Source organism: Diospyros lotus, chromosome 9, assembly GCF_014633365.1.
Source record: "Diospyros lotus cultivar Yz01 chromosome 9, ASM1463336v1, whole genome shotgun sequence".
NCBI classification, from domain to species: domain Eukaryota; kingdom Viridiplantae; phylum Streptophyta; class Magnoliopsida; order Ericales; family Ebenaceae; genus Diospyros; species Diospyros lotus.
The window spans coordinates 6595322-6619892 of record NC_068346.1 but is presented as its reverse complement, the minus strand read 5'-3'; the positions used below and the strand labels follow the sequence as shown (position 1 = coordinate 6619892).

Sequence of the window (24571 nt, the reverse complement as noted above, 5' to 3'; positions counted from 1 at the left end):
GAATACTCAACATTTTTGAGAATATTTAAACTTAACCAAATATAAAATTATACAAATCATGAAAATAAAATATTTTTATGAATATTTTCAAAAATTATAAATTCCAAAAATTTAAAAACTTTTCCCTTACAAACGCTCCCTTAGTGTTTGTAATACCAATTGAATATGAAAGAACTTAAAGCTCAGCGATACAATAATTCGAAGTCTCAATCTCATATGACACTGACCTTTGGTAAAATGGGTCCTGGAGATGGTATTAGTTACCACCAAATTTGGGCATGGGCCTGGATAATGAAAGTGAAGTGCCCACTCCAATTAGGGGTTCCTTTGAGAGGACATGTTAACTTGGATGTCCCACAAAATAAAAGCAACCTCACCTTCATGCATATCCATTTCTACAATCATCTACAAATTAGGATAGTGAATCTTTGGTCTATGATTCATCGCACAACTTGTGTCCAATAGTAGTTTATGTAAAAACAATTTCACCTTCTGTCACACATCACTTGAGCATCCATCTAATTCTATAATTAAGTAATCAAAGTGCTCCCGTTCAATCAACAAAGGCCTAAATATGATAATTTTGTGAGTATGTCGTAGGGTATTTCACTTTCTTTTAAATAATAATAATAATAATAATAATAATAATAATAATAATAATAAATTTCTTGGTTGATGAGAGTTAGAAAGTTTTTAGTTACTAAAAATAATAATAATAATAATAATAAATTTCTTGGTTGATGAGAGTTAGAAAGTTTTTAGTTACTAAAAAATAGTGCAAGGTGGCAGTCCTAGATAGATTATCTTATATATATATATGTGTGTGTGTGTGTGCGTGTGTGTTGTTGTTGTTGAGAGGAGAGATCGAAGAGAGAAGTGCACTGCCAACCCTATCTACCGGAGTTGACCACCGTGAAACTAAAGAGGAGGAGAAGTCAGCACTTCAGGTGTGTGTAGCAGACCAACTGTCAAACTAATCCAGCGCCCATCCATTCCCCATCTCACACCTGGCATCCCCAACTCCCCACACACATATATTATATTTATATATGTGGTCATATTCCGCCAACAAATGCATTAAACAATACGCACCCATCATTAATGTTGTCCTTCAAATATTATGTGATTTGTATATATACATTAAAAAGTAAAAGGAAGGAAGAAAGAACCAACAATCAAGAAAAAGAAAAAGATTGTTTACTGCAAGAATGTCTTCAATTAATTAGGTGGCATAATTATTCTATTAGATTTTGTCCATCCCTGCATCTGCACAGCTTTGTATGGTGATGGTGATGGTGATGGTGATGGCAACCCATACCCCAGCATGCCCCTGGCGCGTTTGCTATTACCAAAGAAAGAAAACCCTTCTCCCGCTAATCAAGCATTTGATTAATTCATGGATATGGTTGACTTCATTTTCTCCAAATCATCGTATGGGACAAGTATTGTGCTCCTCTACTCCACCATCACATGATCTAATAAATACCCACGATGAATAAAGGCCGCCAGTACCAGACCATGCTTTTTTTTCTTTGTTTAATTCTCTTATTACTGTTTTTCCCGAGCATGAAAATTATTTACTTGTGCGTGCGGAGTGTAGGAGTGGTTTTCGATAATAGCCAAATGAACGAACATGAAGAAGACTATATTATATATATATGTATCTTCTGAAAGTTGAACTATTTGCATCTACACTTCCAGGGGCAGAGAAGAAAGGGAGATGGAAAGGCTGTTCAGAGTTCAAACATTTTAGACAAACAAAAAGCCAAGAAACTGTCCAAACTAACAAACAAAACGGAAAAGATAAGGAAACAGAAAGGAGCATCTTCACAAAAAGGGATCAAAACATAGCACTGACAAACAGGGAGATGAGAGGAGAGAATTCAGCAGAGAAGCAGCAGCATCTTGAATGAACAAACCAACCCAACCTATCACTGAGGCCTTTTAACAACTGTTAACTCGCTCTCCAGCAAGGCTTGATTCTACTGCTGCTCACCGCCCATCTTCAGAAGTGAACGAATCTGCAAAGCCAGATGGCCGAGTCGGTATGCTGGTTTGGGTGTTGTCACCGCTGCCAAGGAAAGACGATGAAGAACCATCGATGCCACTCATACCCTCGAGCGCCTGCCACTTCTTGAGCGCCTGCGGCAAGGTCATATCGAAGTCAATCCCATACAAGTCCTCAGAATCGATATCTGATGGTTTCCAGAGCTCGGCAAGAGAGGATAGCACGTTGACTACATGACCCATGTCGGGCCTCTGGGAGGGCTCCCTTGCACAGCAGTGGCCTGCCAGCTCCGCCACAGTGCTGACACTGGCAAGTGTTTCTTCGTCAAGCTCAATTGTTGGGTCAATGGCCTTGCGGAATGAGTCCTTGTTGGCGTACACTCTCCGGAACCAGGTCACAAGATGAACACTCTCCTCCTGCTGAGTCTCATCTAGCGCTTTTCTTCCCGTAATCAGCTCCATTAAAATGACCCCGAAACTGAACACATCAACCTTTGTTGTAACTCTTCCTGTCACTGTTCATTCATACAAAACATGTCAGTATGATAGCCAAGAAAGGATCTAGACTTGACTGCAACAAAAGATGGCAAAGAACCATTCGCTTTCATTCACAGAGATAGATGAATAGAAATGAATACGAGTATATGATAGGATTAGGATGATTTTTCATGGGCCAATTAATGAACCCAGGAAAATTTCTGTATTCTAGAAATCATTTCATTATCAATTCACACGGAGGAACAGATATTTCCACCTTTAGCACAGATTCTTTGAAGATACATGAACATGATGCAATACTAGACCAATGTGATCATGATACCAAAATACAATCATCCTCCCAACAGCATTCAGTTTGTTGAGAATGAAAGAATATAACAAAAATACCTAACTAAAACATTTTAATACAGACAAACATAAACGTGTTGCCTCAACTTGACATCATATAGCACAAAGTACTATAGTATAGACCAAGTGCAGCCAGGTCAAGCAAGTATGTGTTGCAATGTCGTTAGGAGGAAAAGAAAAAGAAACAAGAAAGGAAAAGGAAGACCACTTGGATTAAGTGCTTTTTTAGGGTGCAGGTACAACCATTTGCAAGTCAAAATACCATACACACCTGACGTCGATAAACAATAATGGGCCAATAAAAATGAAAAGACAAAAATGCTTTCGTGTTTTTCCAATGGAAAATAACCTCACATGCACGAAGAAAACGAGGGAGGCTATCAAATCAGACTGAACGTAACTTAAGCCCCAATTGTGGGATACGAACATGTCCAACCATATACACAATTCATGTCGCCATGTAATTCTCTACAAAACACTGAAAGCCAATAGGATCAGTCCCCTGGAACAAATCCTTCACATAACAAGATCAAATAGATGCACCACGTAGAAAGTCATCCTTCACAAACTGAAGTTGCTTTCAAATCATCATCATCATCATCACAAAGCCTTAACCAATACAGGTAGGTGGGATTCGTTATAATCTAGCTTTTGTCATGTTCCTTTGGTTCAACTACAAAAGTTTTAGATGTTTTGGCTATCCCAATACAACAAATTAATTCTTTCCATAAGAAACTGGAGAATAGCAAAATATTTCTGAAAATAAAATCTAAAAGCATGATATGTTCAAAAGAGTACCTGCATATTCAGGAGCAAGATACCCAAAAGTTCCTGCAAGCCTTGTGACGACTGAAGCTTTTCCATCTGGTGCAAGACGAACAAGTCCAAAGTCAGCAACTTTAGCACGGATGTCATCTCCCAAAAGAATGTTAGATGGTTTAAGATCCCTGTGAATAAAGCTTTGGTGGGCTAAACCATGTAGATACTCAACACCTCTGGCCACATCAAGGGCAATAGATAGCCTTTTTGACCACTCAAGAGGCTTCAAACCTTCCTCCTTCCAGTTGAACAAATGCCTGCTAAGAGTTCCTTGAGGCATGTACTCATAGACAAGTAGCCTCTCATTTCCTTCTAAGCAATATCCTAGAAGAGCCACCAAATGCCGATGTCGGACCTTAGTAAGAACAGCTATCTCTGACTTGAACTCATCCAAACCCTTCTCAGTCACCACTCCTGATTCCATCCTCTTAACTGCAATTTTTGTCCCATCATGCAATTCTCCTTTGTAAACGGTTCCAAATCCTCCTCTTCCCAGTATATTCTCCTCGCTGAAATTATTAGTAACATTCTTTAAAACTTGGATGGAGATTACCATATTTCCAGCTTCAATGACATGAACATCACTTGGTCCACTACTGCCGTGACTGTATGTTTCACTTGTTGTCCCGCCAGTGCCACCTGAACCAGTGATGGTAATCTTAACAGCATCCTGGTCTGATCCAGAAAGGCGAGGATGAATCACCATTGCATTTGGACTCTGGACTCTACCAGAATGCTTTCGTTTAGCCCTGTAAAGACAGAAGACCCCAACCCCAATAGCAAAGGCTGCACACACACCACCAACAATCGAACCAACAACCACACCAGAGGAGGACTTCTTGCCACCACTTCCAGAACCTCCTGTACTAGCACTAGGACCCCCAGACGGACTTTCTGGACTCCCGGGTGACGAGGGACTAACCTTCTCCTTCCCAATATCCGGATTCCCATCAGTTTGCACAAGTACATTCCTCTTAAATGGTGGAATTTTCCCATTAATCCGATTATTCGACACGTCTAATTCTTTAAGGTTAGGCAAAGTAGTAAGCTCATTCGGAATAGTACCTGTAATATTATTATTAGCCAAAATCAATCTCTGCAACGAACTGATTGCTGAGAAATTAGCCGAAATTGTACCCGTAAGCCCCATTTTCGGGAAATTGATAACAGTAATGTTCCCATCGATACAGGCAATTCCCATCCACGAATTGCAAGCATCATTTCCCTTCCAATTCTCAGCAAAAATCGTCGGATAACCAAAAGATTCCACAATGGAAAGCAACGTATTCACCGATGGATCACATTCAACTCCAGGATCAGACAGACAGAAACTATTAGACCCATTATTCATATCAACAGCAACAGAAGATTCAAACTTCGGGGTCGGCCCTTGCAACAGATTATCGGTCAAGTTCACAACTTTTAGCGACGGAAGACTCACCAGAGAATCTGGAACCGGACCCGTAAACTGATTGTTCCTCACACTGAAATTCTGCAACGAAGTTAGCCCCGACATGTCAGGCAACGGGCCGGAGAACGAATTGCCGTGCAACCAAACTTCGGTTAACTGAGTCATGTTCTGTAAAACGGAAATTGAGCCGTTGAGCTTGGAACTGCTTTGCTGGCCGTTCAGCCACAGGGACTGAATCGAAGAACCCGAAAAACTCGCCGGAAGGCCGCCCTCCAGGCTGTTGAATGCCGCATGGAGGACTGTGAGACCGGAGAAGACGTCGCCGCCAAGGAAATCGGGGATTTTGCCCGTGATGTTCGCCGATGTGGCGGAGAAGACTTGCAGGGCGGTGGCTTCTCGAAGACTTGGAGGAATTTCCCACGCCGAGAAAGGGTTGTAGTCGAGGTAAACGGCTTGGAGTGACGTCAAGCCGGAGAAGAAATCGGCGGGAAAGGAAGAGAAATTGTTGTTGTTGAGAAGGAGATACTGGAGCGAGTTGAGCCCGGCGAGACTGGGGACCGACCCGGTGAGTTGGTTGGACATGACCTCGAATCTCACCAAGGCGGTGAGGTTCGAAAGGCTCGCCGGGAGGGACCCAGTCAGGCCCTGGTGCCCGATTTGGACCCGGGTAACCCGGCCGCCGTTGCAGCCAACGTGGCTCCAACTGCAGGGGTCCGACCCAGTCCACCCAAGAGAAGTCGGCGGCTTCAGCACCGCCCTCAGCTCCAGCATTGCCGTCGCGTCGCTCGAGCTCCCCTGGCCGTGGACTGACGCCAAAACCCACATCAAAGACAGCACGAGAAGATGACCCAGCTGGGGGTTCCCCATTTTCCCGAGAAAATTAGCGAGAAACGGTGGGAAAATCGCCGGAAACGACACTAGGGTTGTTTTCGGAGTAGGGCAAAATGAGTGAAAAATGGAGGAAGCGTGAATTTGGCAGACGAAGCGGCGGAGAAAGGGGAGAAGAGAAGAAAGGAGGGGAAAGGAATGGAAGGAAATTGGAAAGGGAAAGTGAGAGAGAAAGAAAGGAAATTTTGCAAGTAGAGGGAAATTTGGAGTGTATTGTGATGTAATATTTTATTTAGAATATATTGTGTGTTGTGTACAGCTGGAAGATGCGTGTGGGGCCATTCGATGGTTGCCTGCTTCGACACAGACTCAGTTCCTTGTTTGGATTGTTGGAGTGTTCAATGCTGCAGTGAATGCCGCAACTTTCTTTCCTCCTTTCCCCTTCTTTCATAGTGTCTACATTGAGAGCAGTAATCTGTACTATGAAATGTAGAAAATTATTATATTTGTAAATTGTAAAATTCGTTTTTAGCTTTATCAACTGTATAAATATTTCTCAAACAAAGTTGAATTAGTATTAAGTAATGGTTAATATTAGTAATCAGTAGTGAACTAATCTATTTTACCTCCCCTCCTAACTCAAGAAGCAGTGATGTCTAGTGCTCTATTTGAGCTCTCTAATCTTGGGTTTTAGTATACATCAGTCTATAATTATATCTCAAAAATGTGAATGCTATTATTATTATTATTATTATGTTTTCTTGCTAAGTAAAATGTGGCGTTATTATATTAATAAGGACATTTATAGCCTATTTAAGCTGTATTATCTCACTGTTTCTTTTAAATTTCTCCTTATCTTAATTTTAATTTGTTCACAATTTCTAACTTGAGTATCAAAAAATTATCCCGAATTGGGAGTCACTCATTAGTCATTACAAATTCTACTAAAATGATCGAAGACACACCATAAAAAAATAGAGAATATACATTAACGATAATTTCTAACAAATAAATAGTTTTATGTAAGTTTTGAGATACAAGAAAGTTATCATTAAAACATTGTTTTATGGTAATAAATCATAAAAACTTTCACCCATAAAATTTGTTTGAAAATGAAAAGATACTAACATATGTCAACAAGTCAAGAGGAATTATCATAACACACGCCAGTACTCTTATGGCTTACTTTATAGTATTGAATTTATTTTTTATGCTAACAATTATTTGCAAGTTTGAATAATAGAACTAACGATAGGTAAGCTATTAAATAAGACAAAGAAACTCTTAGACATGACAAAATCAAGTAATAGATGAAACCTTTATATATATATATATATATGATTTAAGTTATAGAAGATTTGTGAAATATATGAGTACATCTAAAAGTGATTGACAAATTAGAACTCAAGTAATAGATGAAATTTATTGGGATTAAGATTTAATTTGTTATTATTGTATTTGCCCCTATTTTTTTCTATAATTTATGTAGTCAACACTTTGATATGACCAAGTATGATAATTATAATAGGCTTGACTGCATTAAATTCTAGGGTTGTGCTTGACCTAGCTCAAAAAGAATTAGAGTTTAATGTGTTAAGTTTAAAGAGTTAGATGCGATGAGTTTGATTATGTATAAGTGTTTAGTAAATATTTGAGTTAAGATTAATTAACATGGTAAAATAACTAAAAGATTTGAAGAATGATGAGTAATATATAATTTTTAATTATTTCATAAAGAGTAAGATTATAATTTGATAAAATTAAGTTTCATTAAACAAATTTTTGATCATAAACAAATATTTCATAAAGTGTTTATAGTGCTCAACAAAGACATGGAAAAGAACATGTATGTGCTTTCGAAACCAATTTTTGATCATAAACAAATAAGATATTGAAACCAAAAGTTGATGGAATAAACCAAATGAAACCAAAGGAAACCACCGTCAAACTACCAAATAATGCAAGGATTGTCCAAATTTATGTTGAAAATTGCTTGCATTTGATTGCAAATTTCGAAAGATCAAAATGATTGAGAGATCTAAGAAAATCGATGAAATTCCATAGAAATTAAGCAAAATTTGGCAAGAATCTACAAAAAAAAAAAAGAAGAAGATTTGATATGTGTATACATATATACACAAATCTAGAAATCACATTTGAAGAAGGCAATAAAAGATAGATAGGCATGGAAGTGTCATAGACGGATAATAGATGTTAGCGAAGGTGACCAACAATGATCAGGAAGCTATCAAACGATAGGTGGCAATAGTAACGAGGTAATGATGGCATGTTAGGCCACTAAACTCGACCATAAAAACAATGGTGGAGCCATGTACAGCCAATGGTGGACCATGGCCCACCCTGAATTTCTCAAATATTTCTTGTTAAGATCCCACTAACTCTTACATAGCATATATCCTAGCCTTAATTTGTTTAAATGTTTTACTCTTCAGACAAATATATTTGGCTATGGATTGGTTTTCTAATTATCATCTTTTGTTTTGTTTCTAGAAGCTACAAGCTTAGCCTTTATTGTCTGACTTTATGAAAAATAAAATAAAAAGACTACCTTTATAATGTAATTAGATGAGTTTAATTGAATAGAAATACATATATCATAATATTTCAAGCTTGTTTTCTTCAAAATCTTTTTTTCTATTTTGGATGTTTTGAAGAGATTTCAGATTGAATTTAAGAATTTTTTTTAAAGGATTTAGGGGTTTAAGGTTGAAGTTTTTTTTTTTTTTGAAGAAGAATTTAGGGACTGAATTTTGAGGCATTTTTGAAGGATTTAGCAACTGAATTTTGGGGTACTTTGAAGGATTTATGGATTGATTTTTTGGGATTTTTTTGAAGTATTTAGGGACTAGTTTTTTTTAGACATTTTTAAGAATTTTAGAATTACAATTTGAAGGATCCTTGAAACATATATTATTGATGTGTATTGATAAGAATTTTGAAGGATAACGGGGCCTTAGTGATATGCACAAAAGTTGGTAACTGTTCCTTCCTAACTGAAAGAGGACAATCGGAGGTGGGTTACAACGACAAGGCGTAGGCTCTGATAACAAATCCGTCCAGGGGCGGCTAGCACCTGACTCCTGGAAACACTATGATGCTCGAATGAGTAAGAGAGTAAGGAGAAGACAATGTATCAGTAGGTTAGAGGTCAAAACATACCTTGACTCTGAGAAGAGCTGGTTGATATAAGAGAATGAGACGTCCTTCTGTATGCATGCGTCGTGCGTTTGTGAGTGATGAGACTGACTATCCGGCGTCGGTGAAGGTTTCGAGGTGGTAGCATGGTGGCGACGAGACCCTCATTAATATAGATGAGATCCCCCATTAATGAGGATAGGATTTGAGGCTGTCACACGAATACCCAGTGGGGTTTGCAATAATCTCGTGGCAGGCTAGCGTTGGGCCGAGGCTGAGTCCAGAGAGAGGATCAAGATTAGGCCCAAAGAGAGGGCCGAGATTGGATCTAAGGAAAGGGTTAAGGTTGGGCCTAAAGAGAGGGCCGAGATTGGGCCCGGACGGTCCACAGCCCCCCAGGTTGGATGCTCGAGTAACGAGTGTTCGAGCTAGAAAATGGAGGCCTGGGCGATTTTTGCTGCATGTACTAGTTTGGAGAGTTGGATTTAAATGTGACTGAGGCGGTCGATCGAGTTGACTTTGGCTATGCTTAAATGGCGGTCCTGGAGTCATCTCGAGGTCGGTCTGACCTTGAAAGCAATGTGGTTTTCCTTGTGCGTTGACCAGTAACACGCATGGTTTCAGGGTTCGAGGCATTTCGTTTAGGATACAGGGGTGCTACCAAGGTAATAACTACTAATTCTTTTTGATGTGTGACAAGTGACAGCTTTGTGACGGTAGATCCGTGGGACGTGTTGTAGGCGCTCTTCAATGATTTTTATAAGGATCCCCTTTTGGGTGAGGGCTTCCTCACTTTCGCAGTGACAGGACGAAGGAAGTAGGCATGGGGGTTTTTGGTAAACTTTGTGAGCGATAGCTTTCTCGATTGCTCTTGCGCCTACGTGCTTTGTAGGGCGAATGGCTTTCCGCGTATCGCAAGAACTATATCAGGGAAGATATGGACTTGCTTCGCAAGGAAGGGGTAAGGTTGCATCGGGTCCCACTCCGGCGGGCAAGACGGTTGGGAGGGCCTTAGTTGTGCTGGCACCTGCTGCTCCTACCACCCAACCCACTGCTATGGTTGCTGATACCACGACTCCAGGTGTTGGCCCTGGGGAGCCTACAATTTCTAAAGAGCTGGCCCTACATAAGAAGCATTAGAAGGGGGGGGGAGGTTCGATCACCCAGTGGTTCGAATCTGATCAGGAGTGGTGGTCACTTGGTTTTGTTTCAAGACCTAGAGTTTCGAAGTGACCTCTTCATCGACGCCTATCTTGATCCATCGTCGAATCGAGGGGGATTACCAGATGCTAGCTCGTTGACTGCATTTCATCAGGTCGAGCACCAGGCGCTCCAACTTGCTGCGGATTGCCGCTTGCTCGAGGTGGGCGTAGTAACTAGTCTTTTCGAGATGAAGGCAGTTCACGAAGAGGAGTTGTGCCAGGTTCTAGAGGCAATAAGTGGAGAAGTTAAGAAAGCCGTGGAGGCGACTACTGTCGAGGAAAAGAAGTAGGTTGAAGAGGCTGGTTGTGCAGTTGGTGTTCTTCAATTTCAGTTGGATGCTGCTAGTATGAAGCTGAAGAAGCTGGAGGTAGATGTGGCATTAGCCAAATCTGAGGTGACGGCGACGGGGATGAGAGCAAGGGCCAAGATGGTTGTTGCTCAGTCTGAGATGGCAAAGGCGAAGACGGAAGCAGAGGAGTCGAGAAAGGAAGGGTATGAAACGGCCTTGTTCGATGTCTGAGTTGCTTTCCCAGAGCTAGATCTTTCGAGTTTTGGCCTTCATTTGAAAAGTCGAGCTGACCCATGATTTTGTATGGTAGCATAGGTTTTTGGTGTTCGTGCTGGGAAGCTGCTACGGGCTCTATGAAGGATGGGCGTTTGATAACTGGGTCGTCGGCCTTGCTGTGCTAAGACTTGATTAGTTGTGTTGGTCTTGTTGTGCTAAGACTTGATTAGGGTAAAATATTAAGCTAGTTTTGGTTGCATTTTATGGTAAGTGGACAACCAAAAGTGTAATAATAGATCTTGCATTGTGAACATGTTTCGTAATGGAATGGAGTAATGAAATGAAAATTTTCTGAGTACGAGTACCTTGCACTTTCCCTTTGCTTTTGTTTGTTGCAGTGCTTGACAGCCTAATCCTCGTGAGTATCTGATTGCCTTTTATTTGGATAGGCTTTGTGCTATTTGTAAGTAATAAAAAAGGGAAATATTGAAGTGACTTGCGGGGCGGATCAAGGAAACTCACGGGGTTTGTTTGTTAGAAAACTTTGTTTGAGATAGGCTACTCAAGGCCAAAGGCAACAAACCTAGGTAACTCGAGGCCCGCTGGTGCTTATTTGTTACAAAGCTTTGTTGGAGATAGGCTGAGATAACTTGAGGCCAAAGGCAACAGACCAAGGTAACTCGAGGTCCGCCGAGGCTTGTTTGTTACAAAGCTTTGTTGGAAATAGGCCGAGATAACTTGAGGCCAAATGCAGCAGACCGAGGTAACTCTAGCTTCGCCGGGGCTTGTTTGTTAAAAGTTTTGTTAGAGATAGGCCGAGATAATTAAAGGCCAAAGGCAGCAGACTAAGGTAACTCGAGGTCTGCCAGGGCTTGTTTGTTACAAAGCTTTGTTGGAGATAAATCAAGGTAACCCGAGGCAAAAGGCAGTAGACCGAGGTAACTCGAGGTCCGCCGGGGCTTTTTTGTTACAAAGCTTGGTTGGAGATAGGCCGAGATTACTCTAGGCCAAAGGCAATAGATCGAGGTAACTCGAGGTCCGTTGGGGCTTGTTTGTTACAAAGGTTTGTTGGACATAGACCGAGATAACTCGAGGACAAAGGCAGCAAACCGAGGTAACTCGAGGTCCGTCGGGGCTTGTTTGTTACAAAACCTTGTTGGAGATAGATCGAGGTAACTCGAGGCCTGCGATAAGAAAAGAAACGTTAGGTATGGACCCGCATGAGGATTTGACAAGTAATAGAAGGAAGTATATTTTGAGAGTTTGGCCAAGTGGTAGGCTCATGTGCCAAGATTGTTAATGAATCGGTAAGGGCCCTCCCAGTTGGCACTAAGTTTTCCTTGTGAGGGTTGTTTTCTTGGGCCTTCAATCTTCCTTAAGACTAGGTCTCCTTCCTGAAATTGTCTAGGACGAATTCCTTTGTTGTATTTTTGAGCTGCTTTTTGTTTGGCGGCCTGTTCACGAATTTTGGCTTGGTCTCAAATTTCCTAGACAAGGTCGAGGTCGGTTCTCTGTTCTTCATTGTTGGTGTTTTCCCGAAAGTATTGTCGCATGGGGCTAAGTTCCCCAATCTCGACTGGGATCATAGTTTTTGACCCGTAAGTGAGTTGAAAAGGTGTTTCCTTGGTTGAGGTTTGAGCGGTGGTGTGGTATGACTACAATACCATGGGGAGTTCGTCTAGCCAGGTTCCTTTTGTGCTGTCGAGTCGCTTCTTTAGCCCTGCCAATATGACCTTGTTGGCGACTTCAGCTTGGCCGTTGGTCCAGGAATGCACGACTGAGGTAAAGACCTGGTGGATACCGAGCTCTTGGCAGAAGTCCTAAAGCTTGTCGTTGGTGAATTGAGTGTCGTTGTCCGAGCTTAGCACCCTAGGGAGGCCTTATCGGCAAACGATGTTCTTCCAAATAAATTTTTGGATTCTTTCGGCAGTGATTGTAGCTAGGGGCTCGACCTTGATCCACTTTGTGAAGTAGTCGATTGCTACTACCATAAACTTAAGTTGTCTTGCTGTGGTTGGAAAGGACCCGAGGATGTTTATCCCCCATTTGTAAAATAGCCAAGGGCTATTGAGGTTGTGAACATCTTTAGGCGGGGAATGATGCGCGTTTGCGAACCTCTGACACTTGTTACAGCGTTTTACATAAGCCAGGCAGTCATTTCTCATCGTCAGCTAGTAGTATCTGGATCTCAGTACCTTCGCTGTAAGGGATCGTTAGCCGAGGTGGCCTTCGCATACCCCTTAATGTGTCTCGGTCATGATGTAGGTGGACCGGTTGAGGTCGACACATTTGAGAAGTGGCATGGAGTAACCTTTTCGGTACAGTTGGTCCTTGAGTAAGGTAAAGTAGCAAGCCGTTCTTCTGAGCTTCTTGGCTTCTTCGGCGTTACCAAGGAGCATCCCGTTTTGTAGAAATCGGATGATAAGGGCTCCCCAGAATTCCGACGTCTTTTATATTGTTTGTATGTTGGGAAGATTGATGGTGGGTAACTCCAGGGCTTCCTGAATGATCGACTGGTTGTTTTCGGGTTTCTTGGTGCTGGCAAGTTTTGAGAGCATATCTGCTCGTGCATTTTGCTTTCTGGGGATATATTCAATTTGGAAATAGTCGAAGGATTCGGCCAAGGTTCTAACCTTATAGAGGTATTGATGAGAGGTCAATATTTCCTAAATCTTAATGAATTATATCTCCATTTTGATTTTATATTTTTGCTTTAAATAAATAATTATACACATTACATATTATTTTTAGGATGAAGCGAGGAAGTTGAGTTCTACAACTAATTAGGGGCATAAATCGAAAACGTTGGATGATCCAGTATTGCCGCTCAAATTCAAGGACTAATTATGGAGTCTAAAAGATGTTTCAAGTGCACTTGGGTCAACTATTTAATAAATCCAACACAAGGAAGGCCTAAGCATTTTAATCACAAGAAAGACCCAATCATTTTAATCACATAGAAGGCCTAAGACTAAGCAAAAGCCCAACTTGTAGAAGACTTTTCTTTGTTTTATATTTTTATGAGTGATTTATCACCTAAAGTCTTTTGTATTTTTATGAGTGCTTCACCACCTAAAGTCTTTTGTATTTTGTGACTTTCCACTAGTTAAAGTCTTTTGTATTTTTTTGGTAAATGCCCCATTAGCTTAGTTATGATTATGTTTTGTGATAATGAGGTAATTTTATTTGTGTGGTCCTTATCGCATCTTGTGGGTTATAAATAGCTTACTTGGGTGCACTTGTAAGGGACCTATTATATTCTTGAATGAAATCTTAGTTGTGTTCTTTGAGAATTACTCTTGTTTTATCTTGTTTTCTTTCTTCTCTTGAATTCTCATGTTATTTATTGTTACTTTATTATCCACTGCCTAAATGGCCGATTAATTTCTGCCATTAAATTTTTGTAATTTTTAATTCACGTCTTTTTATTATCCACTGCCTAAATGGCCGGTTAATTTCTATTGTTTTAATTCCTATCATTTAAATTACGCCATTTAAATTCCTGGCAATTAATTTTCGAATGAAGATGAGTGGCTAAATAAAATCTTCGGTTAAGGCAAGTACAGTGTCTAACGTCAATGATTTCCAAATAAAATTACGCTTTAAATGAGTGACATTAATTTAAATGTCAGTATCAGGTGTATTAATTATTGAGAAATCACTAGGTTTGGATTGGAGCATAAGCCTAACTTAGAGCTTTCATGTCACGTATGAAAGTTACTAGAACTGAAAATGTTATCATACCCAAACCCGGATGATTAATTTAGTTATTTTGTGTATTAATTGCAATCGAATTTATTGTAGTTGCTTAAACTAGAATCCCGCATATCATCTGTAACGCTCCGCTTTCCCAGGCGCGTTATGACTTGGGACAATTCCGAGACAATAATTTTTTTTTTCTTTCAAACTTAATTCTAAATCACATCATACCTCGAATCCATCCCAGAATTCCCATACATTAATCTCGAAAGAGAATCATTATACACATTAGATGCGGAAGCAAAGATCGAAACTTGACATCTTAACATTAATCATAAATTCTTACATCTTTAACATTTCTCAAAACGTTTAGAATCTAAAGTAGCAGAACTTAAATACAGGGGTTACGTAACATACATTTCATTCTTCATGCACTCTGATAAGTGCCATTTCATGCCTCAATTATCCTCGTATTTGCTACAATCTCCACCTGGAACGTTTGAATATTCCAGGGGCAAAGCCCAAATTAGATGATAAATCATCTAAGTAAGGGTACATGATGTTATGTCATGTGTGTATGCAATGTCTTACCTCGTAGGTGTCAACTACACCCCTTATGCTACCTACCATTTTAGTGGCCCCCTCTTCGAAGCCGAGGTGTATGGGTGCACCCTTGGTAAAGTAGCGGTGTCAGTTCGTACTCCCTACGGCCTCAAATGCGAGTGATCAATGATATCAACGTGTGTTCATGCATTTCATAGTCATGTCATGTATGCAGTCTATGTGCTGGATACATATCAGCGCATGTCAATATAATGAAAACATTTTCGAGGAACATAAACCACTTACAAACCAAATATTTTCCATAAAACTAACTTCAGTTGGGTAATACCACTTACCTTCTCAAGCTTATCAGGCTACCTCGATATCCGTGCCTTGCCTCGATTTGCATGCCAACCTCAAAATTTGAACGAGTCACTTCAACTTAAGCTTCAAAGCATCCTAATCATCATAATTATTTAAATAAGTATTAAAACCTATTTTTCATAATTTCAAGCATTTTCTATAATTTTCTTTCTATTTCTTCCTAATTTTTCTCAATAATTTCAAACTAAATATTTTTAAAACATTTCTTCGAATCTTTCACTACGAAAATTCATAAAATAATATTCTGGAATTTTTGGAATTTTTTAAGAAATTTTACTTACCTTAACTTAGCATATCTGACTTTCTCGGTATGCGTGCCATCTCCTCGAAATGCGTGCCTGGGCCGTTTTCTTGCCAAAATCTCCGGAATATTACCGAAATATAATTCCCTATTTTCTAAAATTTTTTCTAGAATTTTTTCGACATTTTTCCCATTTATTTTTCTTTTCTTTTCCTTTCTGTTCTTTTTTTCTTTTTCTTCTTCTTCTTCTTCTTCTTCCTTGCCTCCTGCGCGCAGCACACCCAACTTCTTCTTCCTCTCTTTTTTTTTTTTCTTTTTTCCTTTCTTCTTTTCTTCCTTTTCTTCTTCTTCTTCTTCCTTCTCTTCTCTTCTTCTTCCCTCCTCCTCCTTCTTCCCCTATTTTTTCCTCCAGCGCCCGCCTGCAACTACCGTGCGTACTAGCTGTCATCGCCGCTACCTTGGCCAGCCTCACCATCGCCAGACTTCGCAGCTTCCACCCGCACAGCCTCCGCACCGCGGCCAGCTTCCCTGCGTCGCGACGGCCTGCTGGAGCACGCGACCATGGCTGCCATGGCCGCGGCTTCTCTTCTTCTAGCCGCTTCTCGAGCTGCCTCAGGCACCAACGAACTTTGATGAAACTGCTTCGAGTGTTGGCTGCCCTTCGTTCGCCGACCAATCGCTTGAGAGCTTCGAGCTCGAGCTGCCATGGCCGCGGCTTGCGGCCATGGTTGCTGTCCACCTCTTGCGGTTAGCTTCGGCCATTTTCGCCGCTTCCTTGCGCCTCCCTGAACCCTCTTCCATCTCTCTCGAGCTCAAGCTCGAGCTTCCTCTGCCTTCCTCTCGGCCGAATGCATCCTATTTATAGGCGGGCTGCTGTACGAAATGCATATATATATATATCACATTAATTGCTAACCCCTTAAATCTTGCTGCCATATCTTCTTCCCTAAATCTCGCTGCCACAATCTCCCCATTTTGTGGCCACAATCTTGGCCATTAAAGCTTAACAGAAGCTTCACGAAGCCATTACATTTGCAGAGCATGCGCAACACGTTTATATACATATATATATAATTACATATATTATATTATAAAAATTATATTTTTAAATTCCATTTTTAACCCTAAATTTATTGGAATAATTTCCTAATTACAATAATATCCTCAAACACTGAATTAAATTGCATTATAATACCGAAAACACAAAATTAATAACTTTAAAGTTACTCGATAATGACGATTTCGCCCCAGTGTCCTCACCGAGCTGACGTTTCATCTCGAAACCATTGAAGGGCTGATCCTTACGCAAAATCGGAGCCCCCCTAGGGTTCCATTGATTTTTCGAGAGTCTCTTACAACGATTTGGTTTTATAGCCTAAATGGCAGCTGTATTTTAGCTGTACCGAAAACTGTTCCCGATCCGATTTCTTTTGATACCATAAATCCTAACTCAGAATGCATATCGAGACCATATCATTTTCCTTAGACAATTTCACTTCGAGGCATTCTCTACAGTTGATTCAGTACCTGAAATTGCTATAAAATCAATTTTTCGGTATTCTAAACTTATTAAAATTACGTGGCAACCTTGTACAAAAATGGGGTATTACATCATGTATGGGGATTGCTTAAACTCGAACTATTATCATCTCTAATTGCATTTAATAGCAGACTCTCATATCTGAAATTAAATTAATATTGCTAATATTTTTTGCTAAAAATTAGAAATCAGTGGGTTGGTACTGAATTTGCCTTAACTCAAGTCTTATCTAATTCTATATTTTCACATTCAGTGTTTATTTTAATTTCTGCCTTGTTTTATTTTCTAGCATCCGTAATCTGAAAATCCACAAAATCATATTGTCAATTCATCCAGATGTGTGTGTGTGTGTGACATTCTTTTTCTTTTGTCATAAATAAATCTCTTAGTGGACGACCTTGACCCATCTAGAAAATACAAATTTAAATTTGGACTACAACTACATTCCTACATTGACGAGTATAAACCTCTCACCAAAATAAAGAAAAAAATATAAAAGTTTTATTGTGTTTTTATTATGTTTTAATTGCAGGGTGAGAGTGCAACCAGGTATTGGCCACGCCGTGGCTCTTTTGTCTGGAATTCACCCTTGACCTGGTTGGTTACCAGTTGGGAATCGCTCTTAGTGATTAACCAGGATTCTCCGATTTCTTTTGCCAAGCTTAACCCGGCTATAAGGGCCTCATATTCTGCTTGGTTGCCTTGAAGTTGAATCGAAGTGACTGTTCGAGTATCAGCCCGTTGGGTCCTCCTAGGATGATCCCAACCCCGCTTCCTTTTATGTTAAAGGCTCTGTCGATGAACAATATCCAAGGGTTGGGCTCCAGGTTCTAATCTAAGGGAGAAAGCTCAGCATAGAAATCAAAGAGTACTTGGAACTTGATGTGCTTGCATTGCTGGTATTATATGCCGAACTCGGAGAGCTCGACTAACCATGCGATCATTCTTCCTGAGAGTTCCGGCTTCTGGAGTATTTGTTGGATCGGTTGATCAGTCTAGACCGTGATTTGATGGCTTTGAAAATATGGTATGAGCTTTTGGGTCGCTGTCACCAATGTTAACGCTAGCTTCTAGATCTTTTGGTAGCGTAATTCGGCTCCTTGAAAGGTTTTGCTGATAAAGTATACCGGCTGCTGCATTTTGCCTTCCTCCCTGACCAGTATTGCGCTGAGGGCATTTGTGGTGACAGAGAGGTAGAGTGAAAGTTCCTCTCCAGGTTCTAGTCTCGAAAGGATGGGGGGTTGCACTCTTTCGTCCATTGGAACTCGACTGACTTCTTTAGGCATTGGAAGAATGGTTTCTCTCGATCGACCGATTTTGGGAGAAAGTAGGATAAAGCTGTTATTCGGCCTGTTAGTTGCTGGACCTCCTTTAGGTTGGTAGGGCTACGCATTGCGATGATGGCTTTGCATTTGTCAAGGTTGGCTTCAATTCCTTGGCTGGTTAACATGAATCCTAGGAACTTGCCAGCTTGCACCCCGAAGACGCACTTGTCAGGATTAAGCCTCATGTTATGCTGTCGGAGCTATGCGAAGATCTCGGTTAGGTTCGAGCAGTGGTCCTGTTTTTCTAAAGTTTTTGCTTCTATGTCGTCCACATAGACTTCGATGTTCTGGCCAATCTGTTTTGCGAATACTTTGTTCATCAGTCATTGATATGTTGCGCCTACTTTTTTTAGCCCGAATGGCATAACCCTATAACAGAAGTTGGCATTCTCCGTGATGAATGCTATTTTTTCTTCATCTTCAGGGTGCATTCGAATTTGATTATAACTTAAGCGTCCATAAAACTTAGGTACATGTACCTAAAGGCCACATCTACAAGTCGGTCGATGTTAAGCAGCGGGTATGAATCCTTTGGGCACGTTCTGTTTAGGTCGGTGAAGTCGACACACATTCTCCACTTTTTTGAAGATTTTTTTTACCACGACTACGTTGGCGAGCCATGTGGTGTATGGAACCTCCTTGATGAATCCGGCCTTTAGGACTTTGGTTGTTTCTTTGGCGGCTGCACGCCGTCTTTCTTCTCCCAGTCTTCTTTTTCTCTGGGTAACGAGTCTGGCCTTTGGATCCAGCACCGGCCTATGGCAAATGACAAGTGGGTCTATCCCGGGAATGTCAACAAGGGTCCAAGCAAAAAGGTTGGCGTTTTGTTGGAGTAGGGTGATGAGTCTTTCTCTTAGCTCATTTAGTAGCGTAGAGCCAATCCGGATGACTTGTTTGGGGTGAGGGCCCAAGCTTACAGGGTGGAGCTCCTTTGTGGGTTGGGGACGTCTGTCCAAGAGTTCACTTTGAGGATCTAGCTCAACCATATGCACATGGTGCTGTGGGCCTTGGTTGTTGACACCCGTTGCTTGGTTGCTATTAAACGCGTCACTTCTCTTTTCGCCTCTGCTAGGCTTGGGGCTTCGAGTTCTAAGGCTATCGCGGTAATATTGTCGGGCCTCCTTTTGGTCGGCGTGGACGATCCCAGCCTTAATGTTTGATATCAAGAATTTCATGGTCAAATGGGGGGTGGATACTGTTGTGCCCAAAGCGTTGAGGGATGATCGGCCGAGGAAAGCGTTGTATGGTGCTCGATAATCCACAACTAGGTACCGAATAATGGTAATCTTGACTAACGGAGCTGCCCCGAGTGAGGTTGACAGGTCGATGTAACCCTTGACGCCTACTTGCTCTCCTGAGAAGCTGGTCAGCTTTCCGTGAAATGGTCATAGCTTTCTTTTTGAGGATACCCATCCTTCTTAGGGGTAGGTGGTATAACAGGTCAACCGAGCTGACTTGGTCTACCATGACCTTTTTTTTTACCAAAAAGCCTACGATGACTACCGAGATTACGATGGGATCGTTGGGGGTGCGGACGAACCCCTTTGAAGTCTTTGTCTGTGAAGTAGATTGTAGGGTGTCGAGCCATTCGTCTTGGTTTCTTTTTGGTATCATCTATTAACATGACTGTGTGGGAGCATTGCTCTTATGCCGAATTTGGCCTTTCATTGGCAAAGCCCCCGAAGATGGTGTCAATGACTCCGGTTATCCGATCAGCTAAGGGTGGGTTGATGTGGGTAGTTAAGTGGTGGCGGGTGTCGCTCAATCTTTGAGCATAGGTGTTTCCGATTTATGCCATGGTGTGGTAACGCGAAAGTTGGTTTGAAAGGCTTTCACAAAGTTATGGGGTAGGTAAGTTTTATCGGGTCCCACAGTGGGTGCCAGATGTTCCTTCCTAATCAAAAGAGAACAATCAGAGGCGGGTCGTAACGGTAGAGGGCGGGCTCCGGTGACGAATCCCTCTGGGGGCTACTGGCACCTGCAAGCACTCTGATGCTCTAATTGAGTAAAAAAGTAAAGAGAAGGCAATGTATTAGTAGATCAGAGGTCATAACATATCTTGGCTCTAAGAAGAGCTGGCTGATATATCCATTAGTTTACATATTTGTGACACTATCATTAATTTTTCTTGTTGCTACTACTATAGTAGAAATAATATTTTTTACCATAAAACTTGTCAAAATCCAATTGCACAATTTAACTAGAAATTAATGGTTGAGTGACAGTTTAGTTATATATATTGAAAATGATATATTTAATAAAATTGATAATGATGTCATTATGCGATATTATCAAAATATAAAAACGCATCCAGAATAATTATAGTAATTTATCAATATACTTTTTACATATTATTCATGTAATTTTAAATTTTTTTATACTATTTTTACTTTTGCCCACTTAGCTAAATTTTTTTTCTCTATCATTGCATAATAGTCAAGGTTTTATTGAAGCACCAAATGAGAGAGAATAAAAAAAAAAAATGAGAGGTTTTGAATTGGGCGAGAATCGACTCGATGATGGGAAATAGCAAATGGCGACCAATAATGCGATAAGAAGTTTTTCGGCATGAAAAGAGGTTGTTTGAGGTGGTTGGGACTGGTTGAAACATGTTGGTGGAAAGGCAACTAAGAGAGAAAAGGGGAAGGTACGAGCACTTTTTAGAACTTTTTCAAGTTTTTGAGATGACACTTTTACTCCAAATTTTTAGGTTATTGCATGTAAACCACTACCTTTTAATTTACATTTTATTATGCACAAGATTGTTTAATTGGCATAAATTGCATTATATCCTCAAAATTTATGCACAAATGTGAAGTTTATGATTATTGTATTAAAACCCTTTTTCAAGTGCACACATACATATATGAATATATCATCGTCCTTTATGACTTGATGAATGAATAAAGGGTGATTGATGCTTTACCCCAAACCAAATGATGTAGATTTTTGATAAATAATAAATTGTGATTACTATCTCATTTATCATAATGAATATAGGAAGTATATATATAGTATGTATTTATTTATCATCTAATTTGACATATTCAAATGTGATAGCAAGTGATTCGAGTATGCCGAAGGAAAAAGAGAAAGTGGTGGGAAACATATAAGTTTTACCAAATACACAGTCATGTAGGGTAGAATTCAAGCCCAAACAAACCTTAATTGAGCTGTTTGGTTTAGGATTTAAGGTTTGGTTCGTGAATAAAATAATGATAGGCTAAAAGTAAGAACAGGGTAAAATAGTAATGGGACAATATAAGTATTATCCCACATTTGATATATTGAGATATTATCTTATATAATAACTATTCTCTGTTTTGTGTGTCAAAATGTGAATGACGTAAAACTTAATTAGTATTAAGCAAGAAAATAATCAATTTGCCCATAAATTATAAAAATATGTTTAAAAACCTAATTTGAAAACCAAAAAAAAAAAAAAATAGTTATAAAGAATTATATTTTTAAATAACAAAAAATATGTTTTCTAATGTTTATATATTAACTAAAAATACCTAATGTTTTCTAATGGTGTATGGTCATGGGAGAAGAGATGAAAGCCAATGTCAAGATGGGTTAGAATGAGATGAAAGTTTATATAATTGAGAGTGTAATGAAATCGGATCGAATACAAATCACAATCAAATCAATCAACCATACACAAACACAAAATTTAACATGAAAAACCTAAATCAAGAAAAATCAAGAGTAGAAAGAACAAAATATGATCAATCAAATCTTAATAATACAAAAGTGATATTGGCACACCCACTCTATATCTTGATTTCATGTGACCTAGGTACCTATTTATAGACTTAAAATTATCTATGGATGAATATAAGAAATCATATTCTAATCAGAAAATGATGCATGAGAATATTCCCCCAGATGAGATAAATCTCACATAAACTCGAATTTGATAACATCATAATCTCAATCAAATTCGAAGTTATAGTCAAGGTCAAATTAGAAAATCCAATAATAGATAAACAAGGATTTTGAGTAATAATTACCACAAATAAAATTATTTAGAATTCTTTCTTCCAACGAAATCACGAAGAATCAATCTCTTTGACGAATAGTAACCAAATCCACGCAATGCTCGAACTTTACAATAGGCAGGGACTTGGTCAACATATCTGCATGATTATCATAAGTGTTGATTTTTCTTACAGTAATTTCACCACGGGCAATAATATCCCCAATAAAATGATATCACACATCAATATGCTTCGTTCTCTCGTGAAACATCTGATCTTTAGTGAGGAAAATAACATTTTGATTGTTACAATAAACTGTACTGTCATGAAGATTTTCACTTATTTCACCCATCAATCCTTTTAGCCAAATAAATTCTTTAATAGTTTCAGTAATTGTCATATATTTTGTTTCTATAGTACACAGGGCAACGGTGGACTATAAGGTAGCCTTTCAGCTGATTGCACAACCACAAATGGTGAACACATATCTAGAAAGCGATTTTTTCTTGTTAGTATCACTTGCAAAATCAGAATTAACAAAATCAATAACTCTATCTCTAGTATTTCTGAATTGTAAACAGGCATCAATAGTACCACGCAAATATCGGAGAATCTATTGGACTATCTTCCAATATTTTTTTACCAGGATTAGCCATGTATCTACTAACCATACTCACTGTATGAGCCAAATTAGGGCGTGTACAAACCATAGCATACATAAAATAACCCACTGCACTAGAGTATGTAATTTTTGACATCTTGCCAATTTCATCATTTAACTGAGGAGATAAACTTGATAAAAACTTAAAATGTGCAACTAATGGGGTACTCACAGGTTTAGCCTTCTGCATGTTGAATTTAGTCAAGAATTTTTCAACGTATCATTTTTTACTTAGATACAATTTACTTGTCTTTATGTCTCTTAAAATTTGCATTCCAAATATTTTTTTCATTGTGTAATACCCCGAAAGCCTAAGATCAAGTCCAAGAAGGGACTCTAGAGAAATCAGTATATATATCGAGGATAGTAAGGAATAAAACAACACTAACTGGATATTTTTTGGGATGAATGTGAATAAAGAACTCCTGAGTTAAGTGTGCTTGAGTTAGGGTAGCTCAAGGATGGGTGACCACTGAGAAGTTTGCGTAGGCCTATCGGTGTAAGTTGATCCGGTCCTTCCTATCGCTCGATGCGGGATGTTACAGGTGGTATAAGAGCCGACCCTTAGAAAAGGCGGTCTGATGAGGGCAGGTTATGGCACCGAGGCGCAAGGGCTTGAACAAGGAGCGGCTCCTGGCAAGTTTCTAGGATGGCAACCCCCAAATGGGAGAAAATCTGAAATCAGTTGTAAGGTCACATGACAAGGACGTCATGTGCTCAAGGGAGGAAGAATATAATACCCTGAGAGCCCAAGGTCAGGTCCAAGAAGGGACTCTAGAGCAGTTAGTATATATATCAAGGATAGTAAGGAATGAAACAATACCAGCTTGATACATTTTGAGATGAATGTAGATAAAGAACTCCCAGGTTAACTGTACTTGAGCTAAGGTAGCTCAAGGATTGGTGACCCCTGAAAAGTTTGTGTAGGCCCAAAAAGGTAAGTTGATCCGGTCCTTCCTATCGCTTGATGCAGGATGTTACACACTGCGCTCAAATCTTTTATCTCAAATTTTTTGTTGAGCTGAGCTTTCAATCTCCTTGTCTCGTTCTTATCTTTTGATACTACTAGCATATCATCGACATAGAGAAACAAATATATAAAGGACTCGTTCTTATTCATTTTAAAATAGACACAACTGTCATAACTGCATCTATTAAAATTGTGCTTAATCATAAAAGAATCAAACCTTTTATACCATTGCCGATGAGACTATTTCAAGCCATATAGATACTTCTTCAACAAGCACACATAGTCTTCTTGCTTGGAATTTCAAAACCTTCTAGTTGCTGCATATAGATATCCTTATCAAGTTCCCCATGTAAGAACGTTATCTTAACATCTAACTGTTCCAATTCAAGATCTTGAATAACCACAATACCAAGTAGTGCCCAGATGGAACTGTGTTTCACAATTAGGGAA

At 39.7% G+C, this 24571-nt stretch overlaps 1 protein-coding gene across 1 annotated transcript; it reads right to left on the bottom strand.

Moving 5' to 3' along the window:
• Nucleotides 1-1624: 1624 nt before the first annotated feature.
• LOC127810183 (receptor protein kinase TMK1-like) lies at nt 1625-6175 on the bottom strand. The gene is made up of 2 exons (XM_052349505.1): nt 3652-6175; nt 1625-2522 (listed from the first exon to the last, which is right to left on the bottom strand). Exons 1-2 carry the CDS (start codon nt 5948-5950, stop codon nt 1993-1995), a joined length of 2829 nt encoding a protein of 942 aa, XP_052205465.1. The 5' UTR covers nt 5951-6175; the 3' UTR covers nt 1625-1992.
• Between the last annotated feature and the right edge of the window lie 18396 nt (nt 6176-24571).